Raw genomic sequence first — 12,321 nt, 5'->3', positions numbered from 1 at the left:
TTTGATACAATTTCAGTTTCCTTAAATTTACCGAGGCTTGATTTGTGACCCACGATATGATCTATCCTGGAGAATGTTCCATGAGCACTTAAGAAGAAAGTGTATTCTGTTGTTTTGTGATGGAATGTCCTATAAATATCAATTAAGTCCATCTTGTCTAATGTGTCATTTAAAGCTTGTGTTTCCTTATTTATTTTCATTTTGGATGATCTGTCCATTGGTGAAAGTGGGGTGTTAAAGTCCCCCACTATTATTGTGTTACTGTCGATTTCCCCTTTTGTGGCTGTCAGCATTTGCCTTATGTACTGAGGTGCTCCTATGTTGGGTGCATAAATATTTACAGTTATATCTTCTACTTGGATTGATCCCTTTATCATTATGTCGTGTCCTTCTTTGTTTCTTGTAATAGTCTTTAGTTTAAAGTCTGTTTTGTCTGATATGAGAATTGCTACTCCAGCTTTCTTTTGATTTCTGTTTGCATGGAATATCTTTTTCCATCCCCTTACTTTCAGTCTGTATGTGTCCCTAGGTCTGAAGTGGGTCTCTTGTAGACAGCGTATATACGAGTCTTGTTTTTGTATCCATTCAGCCAGTCTACGTCTTTTGTTTGGAGCATTTAATCCTGTTACATTTAAGGTAATTATCAATATGTATGTTCCTATTACCATTTTCTTAATTGTTTTGGGTTTGTTTTTGTAGTTCTTTTCCTTCTCTTGTGTTTCCTGCCTAGAGGAGTTTCTTTAACATTTGTTGTAATCTTGGTTTGGTGGTGCTGAATTCTCTTAACTTTTGCTTGTCTGTAAAGGTTTTAATTTCTCTGTCAAATCTGAATGAGATCCTTGCTGGGTAGAGTAATCTTGGTTGTAGGTTTTTCCCTTTCATCACTTTAAGTATGTCCTGTCACTCCCTTCTGGCTTGCAGAGTTTCTGCTGAAAGATCAGCTGTTAACCTTATGGGGATTCCCTTGTATGTTATTTGTTGTTTTTCCCTTGCTGCTTTTAATATTTTTTCTTTGTATTTAATTTTTGATAGTTTGATTAATATGTGTCTTGGCGTGTTTCTCCTCGGATTTATCCTGTATGGGACTCTTTGCGCTTCCTGGACTTGATTGACTATTTCCTTTCCCATTTTAGGGAACTTTTCAACCATAATCTCTTCAAGTATTTTCTCAGACCCTTTCTTTTTCTCTTCTTCTTCTGGGACCCCTATAATTTGAATGTTGATGTTTTTAATGTTTTCCCAGAGGTCTCTGAGACTGTCCTCAATTCTTTTCATTCTTTTTTCTTTATTCTGCTCTGTGGCTGTTATTTCCACTATTCTATCTTCCAGGTTATTTATCTGTTCTTCTGCCTTAGTTATTCTGCTATTGGTTCCTTCTAGAGAATTTTTAATTTCATTGATTGTGTTTTTCATCATTGTTTGTTTGCTCTTTTGTTTTTCTAGGTCCTTGTTACACGTTTCTTGTATTTTCTCCATTCTATTTCCAAGATTTTGGATTCTTTCCTATCATTATTCTGAATTCTTTTTCAGGTAGACTATCTACTTCCTCTTCATTTGTTTGGTCTGGTGCGTTTTTACCTTGCTTCTTCATCTGCTGCATATTTCTCTGTCTTCTCATTTTGTTTAACTTACTGTGTTTGGGGTCTCCTTTTCGCAGGCTGCAGATTTGTAATTCCCGTTGTTTTTAGTGCCTGACCCCAGTGGGTGAGGTTGGTTCAGTGGCTCACGTAGGCTTCCTGGTGGAGGGGACTGGTGCCTGTGTTCTCGTCGGTGGGACTGGATCTTGTCTTTCTGGTGGGCAGTGCCGCATCCAGTGGTGTGTTTTGGGGTGTCTGTGAACTTAGTATGATTTTAGGCAGCCCCTCTGCTAATGGGTGGGTTTGTGTTCCTGTCTTGCTAGTTGTTTGGCATGGGGCATCCAGCACTGGAGCTTGCTGGCCTTTGGATGGAACTGGGTCTTAGTGTCAAGATGGAGATTTCTTGGGGAGCTCGTGCCGATTGATATTATGTGGGGCTGGGAGGTCTCTGGTGGTCCAATGTCCTGGACTCGGCTCTCTCATCTCAGACGCTCAGGCCTGACACCCAGCCTGAGCACCAAGACCCAGGAAACTTTTCTAGGCCTTCTGAATGACTCTGGCAGCTCTATCTCTCTTTGTAAATTCTGATTCCTATTTCTAAACCATGCGAAAGTCCTGCCAATCACCACCAGTCTGGGCTCTGCTTGTGCCCTCGGTAATGCCGCAGACAGAAATTGCTAGTACTTTTACTTACTGGGATGTTTCATGTGTTCTTCATTCCCCCACTGGCAACCTCCAACTTTAACTCATTTGATGCAAAACATTTTTCCCTAAAAAGTCTCCAATTCAGCTCTTAGGCTTATCTTATTTGGGTCCCTCATTTTTCTAGGACTGAGGGTTTTTTTAAGATGATCCCACATTCGGTTGCTATGTTACATAAATTAGAAAGTGGCACCACATATCAGTGGATAAATGACAGTAACACCCAATTTTGGAAAATTAAAAATTTAATTGGCTCTCAAAATGAGGTTGAGATGGAATTTTAGCCTCTATGTCAGCACATCTATTCATCATTTTAAGGTGATAGGATTGTTCTAAAATTAGATGGTGGTGATGGTGGTACAACTTTGGAAATTTACTAAAAAGTCACGAAGATTGGAAGAGTAGTTGCAAAGTCAGCATCATGACCTTAAGGCCAATCCACAGAATGTTCCTGTGAGCAATACTGTGCATGGATTGACAGCTGACAATATTTGGATTCTAAAATTAGGAGAGTCCCATATGGTTATCTGGATGATCCTACTAGTATGCATAAGGCTTTGCAAAAACTATAGAAACATTCATTGAATCTCTGGAAAAATAATCTCTCCAAGTAAAGAAGGAAAAGCTTCTGAAGATATTCCACATTTTGAAAAACAGATATTCACACTACTCAATAAGTAGATCCTGCTGTTTAGCTTGCCTTTCTATAACAGAAAAGAGCTTATTCAATCGTTCGTGTGTGTGTGTGAAAATCTGAAAAGAGTTACAGCATTTTTCCTTTCATGAGAAGCCATTTAAGACTAAAAACAATTTCTGTGGACATTTAACAGCTCATTACTTTTTAGTTATCAAAAGCAATGAGAGTATATTTATTAGGAAAAATAGTAATTTTATGTTATTTTTTAATTTGAGATGGAAAATATTAAAAATCTAAGGATAAATGAAACTGGTTCAAAAAGACTCCCAAGAGATGTCATATGTGGATTTTCTGCTAATTGCTCTGCATTCTTACTTTTAAACACTCATTTGCCAAGATCTCAATACCCACGGCAATATGTAGAAGTGATGCTTTAAATTCTTGAGTTACTTTTGTTATCATGTTTAGGCAGTTGAGCATTTTCCAGTTTTTAAAAAAACTTCTTACTATACCTGCAATTATATCTCCAATTCATAATAGTTATGGTGTTTTTCCTCAATTACTCTCCTCCTCCCCCACAGCCCTTATATTGAAAGCAAAGGTGTTTTTAAAAAATACAGCGCTGGGCTTCCCTGGTGGCACAGTGGTTAAGAATCTGCCTGCCAATACAGGGGACATGGGTTCGAGCCCTGGTCCGGGAAGATCCCACATGCCGTGGAGCAGCTAAGCCTGTGTGCCACAACTACTGAGCCTGTGCTCTAGAGCCCACAAGCCACAACTACTGAACCCACATGCCACAACTACTGAAGACCACGTGCCTAGGGCTCATGCTCTGCAACAAGAGAAGCCACCGCAATGAGAAGCCTGCGCACCTCAACAGAGAGTAGCCCCCACTCGCCGCAACTAGAGAAAGCCTGCGCACAGCAATAAAGACCCAACACAGCCAAAAATAAATAAATAAATTTTTAAAAAATATTTAAAAAATACAGCGCTTGTTTTTTGACCTACATTTGTTTCATTGTAAATTCTTGTTCCTGTCCAATACGCTAATGGCGCATCTGTTATGATTCTGTTTAACTTTTGGAACAATGATTGACCATCCGTGTGTGGGCTGAAATGGGTGGTTTGCCAGTGGCAATTCACAGTGAAAGTGAGTGGTAGGTTTTAACACTTCTCAGTAATAACTAGTTCTGCATTAAACATTTATTTTATATGTCCAAAAAGTTGTTACGTTAAAAAAGAGTCTAGATAGAATATACTAAAATATTGATAGATGAATGATATCATATCTGGGACTTGCTTCAGAGAAATACAAGTCAGGAAGAGTGGTGAGGAAATACATGAAATAAGCTTGGCATAAGCTAACCATTTTTGAAATTTCAGATATGGGTATGTGGAGTTCAAAAAGTTTTATATACTTTTGATATTTTCCATACGAAATGTTAAAAAATAGATAGTTATTTTCTAATTACATCTTTGCTCTTTAGAAGCTTTGTGGACTTGGGCAAGATGTTCTACCTCTTTGAATTTCTAGTCCTGTAACTGAATAATGCTATAATAAGACATAACCTGTAGAAGTTCTAGAAAGGTCAGAGATAGTACTATATATGTAAAAACTATAGCACAGTACCAACCCTAAAGTCAGTAAATGGTACACATGATTTAATTCATGAACCTTTGCAAGGAGGCATTTATACTTTTAAATGAGAATTTGATGACATAATACACGTAGATCCCCAAATACAGTGTCATGCTTACAGTAGTCATGGAAGTATAAATTTGAATTCCTAGCACTCTTTGGCTTGCTCTAACCAACCACAATCAAGGATTTTCTGAAAAGCGTGCTGAAAGAGGCCCTTACAAGTACACTATCTGGATATCAATGTCCTTTGATACTCCAAGGACATTAGAGTATCATTATGTATTTATCTAGAGGTGCTGATTGTAGATATTTATTTCATCATGCATTGCATTCACTGATAGAGTTCATAGTCACACATTTCTGACTGTCCTCCCATTAAGGGTCTTACAGATGGAAAGATTCTGATATCCATTTGAGCTTCTTGTTGCTCAGTTGCAATTTCTTTTTTTTTTTTTTTAATTAATTAATTATTTATTTATTTATTTTTGGCTGTGTTGGGTCTTCGTTTCTGTGTGAGGGCTTTCTCTAGTTGTGGCAAGCGGGGGCCACTCTTCATCACGGTGCGCAGGCCTCTCACTATCGTGGCCTCTTTTGTTGCGGAGCACAGGCTCCAGACGCGCAGGCTCAGTAGTTGTGGCTCACGGGCCTAGTTGCTCCGCGGCATGTGGGATCTTCCCAGACCAGGGCTCGAACCTGTGTTCCCTGCATTAGCAGGCAGATTCTCAACCACTGTGCCACCAGGGAAGCCCTGCAATTTCTTTATAAAAGGCATTATTTTAATCACCCTCATCAGCTATGAGGAAAGGTAGGCCCTGTATTTGGTAATTCTAGAAAAGCCAATGGAACACAGAACAAAGAGATCTTTGAGAATAACTTCTCTCCAGAATTAGCTCACCACTAGTGGTGTTCAGAAGAAATGGTTTATTTTTTATTGCCTTTTTCTCCTGTTTTTCCACAAATATATGGGATTTCATAGATATGGCATGAATGATTATGCTGTGATACTAGGCAATAATACTTTCTTTCAAAACTTGAGATCAGTTGTACATTCTTGCCTTTCTGGAGTTAGAAGATGAGGTTAGGACATAGACTAAAACCAATAAGCAAGTAATTATTACAATGTGATGACAGAGTGTATAAATCGCTGTGCTGCTAAATCTTGGGTTATTCACTCTCATTCATCCATTCACCAGGCATTCATTGCAAAGAACTCTGTGAAGGTTTTCCTAAAGACTAGGCATTATAGACATGGCAATAAAAAGGTTTAGATGCTTTCATGGAGTTTATAATCTAGTAGGAGGCATAATTAAACACAATGATAATAACAAATGCAGAAATCACACACATGTTTCATTAACTACATTTTTTGGCATGTGCTGTGTAAGAAGGAAGCCAGGTTACACTGAGGGTCTATATCAAGGGTACTTAGAGCCAACCTGAAGCCTAATTCATCACCGAGACTGTGCCAGTTATTTGACTGCTGGCACCCAGATCCATCTTCTGAGGGTCCAGTGCTCTGCTCTGCACAGTAAGAGGTACTGACCTAACAGACCCTGTATCATCCAGAGTTTGGCTGAGTTCAGCTAATGGGAGACAGCGGCTGAAGGAAACGAGATTCCAAGTTATGTTATTCATCTCCCTTCTTTTCTACCTCAAGTGGCATTTCTGTAGCAGCTGAACCTCCTCAGTGTCTTCAGCTCCCCCTTATTTCATTTGGCTTCTTGTGATTCTAACTTTTCTAGTGAACTCCAGGATGACCATGGGCTCCAGTAATTCTGCATCTTCCCTTTCTCTCTTTGCTTAGCGGCAGTAGAAACTTCCTTTTGTTGTCACTATTTAGGTTGCCTCCGCTGTTTGGCTTCTCAGCATTTTCTATCATCTTTGTTACCACTGTCTTGCATTACATTTCCTGTTTTAAGTAATCAGAGTGATATCTGTTGTCTTAGTAGGTCCTTGGACAATTGAATTGAGAGCAGAGAGAATTTTTTATTTTCGGTTGAATCTTTTCAAAGCACTGTGCTAAGAATTTATTAGGAAAGGAATATTACACAAAATAAGAAAATAGTCAAAGGAAAGGAACAAGTGATCTCTAAAGAAGAAACACAAATGACCAGTTAATTACCTGAAAAATGTTGCATCCTATAAAGTAAATTGTAGTGAGACACCATGTGATGTCCATCAGATTGGCAAACATTTAAAAAACATAGAATGATAATACCCTTTATTGGCAATGGTGTGAAGGGGCACAGTCATATAGTTCTGGTCAAATTGCTACACTCTTTTGTGAAGTAATTCAGCAATTGAGAACAGAGAGAATTTGAAAGCAAAGAATTTTTCTCTAAAGGGTCCTATTTAAAAAAAAAAAAAAAATTACAACTTGCATCCAACATAGTTTGGATAGCAGAAGAACTGGGTGTGAGAGCTTGGCCAGTGTGGTATCATAGAAGGTGAAAATCACTATGGAGAAGAATAAAGGAGGTTGGGGAATAGAGGAGGAAATTAGAGAAAAGCATGCTCAGTGAAGGCCTGACTCTCTTGGGACATTTGAGCAGATTTGAGGCAGATGGTGAGTGAGTCCAGCATTCAGATATAGGGGGGTGGGGCAGGGGGTAGGAGAGTGTGTCAAGAGAGGGAAGAATAAGTTCAGTGACCCAGAGGTGAGTCTGCCTGTGGTGAGTTCAATGAGTTCAGCAGGAAGGAAGCCATTGTGACTGGGAGTAGTGGAGTGAAGTGGATCATGGCTGGAGTAAAAGGAGATGAAATCAAAGAGATCAAGAAGAGACCTCACGTTTGCATTTGCATAGCTTCTCTAAGACTTTTTCAAACATTGAGATTTCAGTTTCCTTTTATATAAAATGGGGATAATAATATCACTTACTCACAGGCTAATAGTGAGAATGACACGACGAAGTGCTTAACACAGACCAGACACATAGTAACGATGTCAATTTTAAAATAATAGTAATAACAATAACTATTATTATTATTATTATTGCCTTTTCTGGGTTTTCTCTTCCCTTGGTGCTGCCCTCACCAAAGGAGATGGGTTTGCCTTGGTCCACACAACTTACCTTGGAAGATGATTGTTGACTTTTAGGGCAGAATCAGTGGCTCTAAATCAAAGCAGAACTTGCTGTCTTACCTGAGAATGAAACTAACTTAATGGATTACTGCTGTATGCATCAGAGGTAAATGGTGCCAAGTATAAATTGTCCCTTGCCACCTGCCTCTACAAGGATTAGGTCACTAGCTACTGCAGTCGCTGATCTTCAACACGCCCTGGAAGGAGTTCAGGGCGGAGATCAGGAATGAGGCACTCTGTGCTCTGGGAAAAACTGGCAGAACAGGTCATCAGATAGAGATTTTCAGGAGAAGATTTTACGAGCCCAAATTCTTGCATCTCCTCCTATCTAGAAAAGCACTAAAATCATTAACGGTGACATCTGTTCCTCATGACAAGCAGCAAGCCTCTGCCAACGTGTGCTTGACTGCATGTACCCCCCCTCACTAAAATCATGTATAACACTGACCTTACCCTCTACCTTTTTGTAACCGGTGCCTCAGAGCTATCTGAGATGCTCTGTCCTGGGCTACAGTCCTCATTTTGCCCCAAGTAAAACTTAACTCACAACTCTCATGTTGTGCATTTTTTTTCACTTGACAATGGTAAATTCCTTTGAGGGCAGAGGTCGTGTCTTCAATGACTTTATATCTGAAGAATCTAGCAACGAGGATATAGTAAAGTCTTAATGTTTGTGGAATGAAAGATGAATGTTCTCATCCACCCAGGCTATCTCATTTGGGGAAACAATAAATTTGAAGTTGCCAGACTTCACTCATACATAGCTGAAGCAAAAAGTCTTATTTATGTTGGGATATTTCTGGGTCAGTGAATCTGATTTCTCAAAACCACAGTAAAGCCACATCTATGAACAAAGGCAATCTGAATGTTTAGGCAGTTATTCAAATAATGATCACTATTTATGCGAGAATGCTTCCATACTTCTTACTCCGTTTTCATGACAGTCGGATTCTTTTTTTTTGCCTGAATTATTCGTTTCTCAAATTTATTAGTCACCTACTCTGTACAAGGCACTGTTCCCAGTACTCATTGCCTCAATTATCCGTTTGATTTTGCCTGTGAAAATAAAGCCAAAGAGATATTGAAAATCCACTTTCTCATTCCAAAGTCCTTATTTAAAAAATCAGCAGTTGGTTTGTGTTCAAGTGTTACTTTGTAAGTGCCCCTCATCTGGTTCCTTTAATTCTGGGGCACTCACTTTAATATGTTCAGATCGCTAGCTATTCCCGCTGTGTAACCTTCCACCTACCTACCTCGGGTCTGTCACTGTCTTCTACAGCCTTTTAAGCTCTCTGCAGAACGATCAAATAATTAATGGTATTAAAGATGTCGCAGTAAAATTGTTATCTATGCTGGAAATGTTACTTGAGTGAAGAAAAGGAGAAATTTTTAATTGGAAGTCTTGCAGCTGGAAACCTTGACAGGGCTGGGGATTTGTGTTTCTTTTTATTTATTGGAGTTAATGCATTTTAGTTTAGGCAGTATGTGTTTCGAAATTACAAGGACATTTCTGCATCTTGTAGGTGTCCTTCGGAGATTTGAAAGCAGAATCTATGCTTAACCAAATAGCTTTTGAAACAAGGGGGAATAAAGAGTTTCTTAACAGGGGCCAGGCACTTTTGAAGAAAGCAGCAACTGTGGGGTTTCATGAAGGGTCCTGTAGAACAACTCCACAACTTCCTAACCATAAAATTATTGTATGCAAATTACATAATTTCTTTCCCCTCAGTACTGTAAACCTTAAAATGGTATTGATATTCTTTCCTTAAATGTTGAAGTAGATTCATTGAATCATTGAACAGTATACCTAGTTTACAATGGATTAATTTTAGTCTGACTTCTTTTCCCTCTTCCTTTCATGCCACAATGAAAAAGGGATGAAATGTGATTGTGAATGAAATTTGGGAATTCTCAGTCCTCACCCCATTTTGAAACCAAAAAATTTGGTTATAAATCTCCTAGGGTTCAAAAAGCTCATCTCCATTTTTTTTTTTTTTTTTTTTTTTTTTTCATCTCCATTTTTAACATGAGCTGTACATATACAGATTCTATCCAGCAATCTTCACCATAAATGAAGGTATGCTATACCCATTTTATAGACCAGGACTCTGAGTATCTGGGATTCCTGACACGAAAGCCTATTCTCGTGAATTTAAAGGACATTGTGAAGGTCTTGATGAATGTCATGAAGAAGTTACTATCAATTTAAACACCCTACAAGTTGATTTCATACCTATAACTTCCTTAGTTCTCACACAAACCTTCCCACCAGGAATTATTATCCTAATCTCACACTATAAGAAACACTAGCACAATGTCTTTGCTTGTGCATTCTGGAGTCAGACTGCTTGGGTTTGACTCTGGCTTTGCATTTATCAGTTAAGTGCCTTGGGCAAGTTGCTTAACCCCTATGTGCTTCAGTTTTATCATCTGTAAAATGGAGAAAGTAACAGTACTAGCCTAAGTGAAGTCTAGTGATTTTTTGAATATGCATAATTGATAAGCTAGGAATTGTGGTGAGTCTTTCTAAGCTTCATCTCATTAAGCTATTATCATATTCTTTTTTATCATACACTATTTTTATTATGTGCTATTTTATCATGTACTATTTCCTTTCTTATGGTGAGGAAAATCAACAGCCTCCTTTGGCAAATGAGAATACTTCACCCCATAAAGCTGGCTTAGAGAGGGCCTCATATCCACGTCTTTTTGTCCCCAGAACTCGTGTTCTAAGCACTTTGAAATCTCTTCTCAGAACAAACTTCCAAACTATGCTGGACCAGTAGAGGAAGCAAGGAGATGGACATACCTATTCGTGTTGTCTTTTTCCCTTTATTATGTCACATGCAAGTGTTATCTCCATCATTCCAACCTCTCTGCCAGAACGGCTAATTTATACCCCATTCATTCAGATCAGATGCAAGCCAAGGATGGAATTACTGCATATGTGCCCTTGGAAACTCTAATGAAAGAGCCTAGCTTTCTTCACCTATGAATATAAGGACTCAAGGCAGGTACAAGCAGCAATTCTCTGTACACTCCTAACCTCCTGCAGGGACCAGACTTGTCTGCAAAGCAGTGTGTTTTTAAAGCAGTTTACAAAGGAAGAGTTTGCTCCTTTTTCAAGTGCTTCCTTTTTCATGCTGTTGGCGGACCACTGAACAGTTGGAGGAAATGAAATGTGCATGCTATCTGGGAGACCTCCAAATGCAGCAATCCTGAGGTCTGAAGGTAACCGTTAGCATCCCCTCGTGGCTCGGGTTTCTGCAGAATGATCCCACTGAGATGACAGTGGAGATGTGACGATTTGAACAGCGTGAGTTCCCTTCTGCTCTCTCCCAAGCTAGGGAATACTCTGTACTGAGGGACCTCAGGTTGATTGACAGAGAAAATGCAACTCAGTTAAAAAGAGCATTTTCCCTCTTGCTGCCTTTTAGTGGATGGGCCACCCTTAACATCAATTCAAATGGTCCTTATCATCTTCAAAGTAAAGTTTTCAAAGGTGTAAGAAATCTTAAACCTATTTTATGCCTAAATATTTTTTAGCCAAAGTTCTGCAGTGGGTTTGGGGCAGTGGGTAGGGGGAAGAAGAGGGGGGTTTTGAGTGGGCAGCAGAACTACCTTCTGAGAGCTTATGTTTACTTCTAATTCCAAGTATTGCCTCTTTCAGCCCCAAACCATACACTTCGAATGCCTGCAATATGTAACAGCCTAAGTATAGAACCCAAGGGGTGAGAAACATAAGTGATGGGGAGACAGGGTAGAGGGAGCTTCATTGAAACATAGGTTGGCAGGTTGTTTCAAAATGTCGAGGTGTGGTCCTCCACTTCATTTGACAGTTTAAGAAACCGGCATCTTTTCTGTTACCCAAAACAAGATTTCATAATGAAATACTAAGGGCTTTAGAATCAAAATGATTGGAGTTTGAATATTAGCTCTTCTGTGACCTTGGAAACCTTCACATGACTCAACTTAAATTTCTACATATATAAAATGGAGCAAGGAATACCATCTTTTCAGGATTGTCATAAAGCTAAAATGAGATAAGATATATAAAGTACCTGGTCCATAAGAGGCATGCAATTAACATTAGCCAAACTGTACCCCAAGCTCCATTTTCTCCTTTGAATCCTCCCCCTACCCCCAGCATACAGACTTGGAATTCTGCTTCCACCATTTAATTAGCATTTATTAGCTTTGTGATTTAGGGCAACAACTTAACCTCGACCTCAGTGAGCCCTAGATACTATAGCTCTAAAATGAGGATAACAATATCTCCTCATGGATTTTTGTGGGGGAACAAACAAGGCAAGGAAAGTGAAACCATTGCTTTGTAAGCCAAGAAGCAATACATACTATGTTTTTATTATCATTGTAGATTTTGTTTTGCTTCAATGATGATAATAATTGCCAGCACTTTGGTACAGAGAAAACATTTATTGAGTCCTTCTGAAGATTTTTATAAACATAAATCACAAAAATTCTATGAAAATGGCTTTACTAATTTTTTTTTTAGATAAAGACTGAGTTTTAGATAGTTTAACTAACTTGCCCACGGTCACATCACTAACACGTGTTACAGCTGAGATACAATGATCTAACCATGAACTGAAAGCCACTAATCTAGACTGCCTTCCACTTTCTAGGAACTTGAATTCATGTTAGTTAGCCAGTTAAACTA

General features: G+C 38.9%; 1 protein-coding gene across 4 annotated transcripts in view; it reads right to left on the bottom strand.

Annotated features, from left to right (window-relative positions):
- Window positions 1-12,321, bottom strand: part of CDH8 (cadherin 8) — a 370,300-nt gene that overhangs the window by 23,224 nt on the left and 334,755 nt on the right. The window contains exon 11 of one of the 4 annotated variants that reach the window (XM_068527306.1): window positions 6,406-6,467. The exons of the other annotated variants lie outside the window; for them this stretch is intronic. Coding sequence (XP_068383407.1) covers window positions 6,421-6,467 — 47 coding nt within the window. The 3' untranslated portion in view covers window positions 6,406-6,420. Of the gene's footprint in view, window positions 1-6,405; window positions 6,468-12,321 lie in introns of those variants that run through there. 4 annotated transcript variants of the gene reach the window in all.

Source organism: Eschrichtius robustus, chromosome 19 (assembly GCF_028021215.1).
Source record: "Eschrichtius robustus isolate mEscRob2 chromosome 19, mEscRob2.pri, whole genome shotgun sequence".
NCBI classification, from domain to species: domain Eukaryota; kingdom Metazoa; phylum Chordata; class Mammalia; order Artiodactyla; family Eschrichtiidae; genus Eschrichtius; species Eschrichtius robustus.
This window is presented reverse-complemented; position numbering and strand designations above follow the sequence as displayed.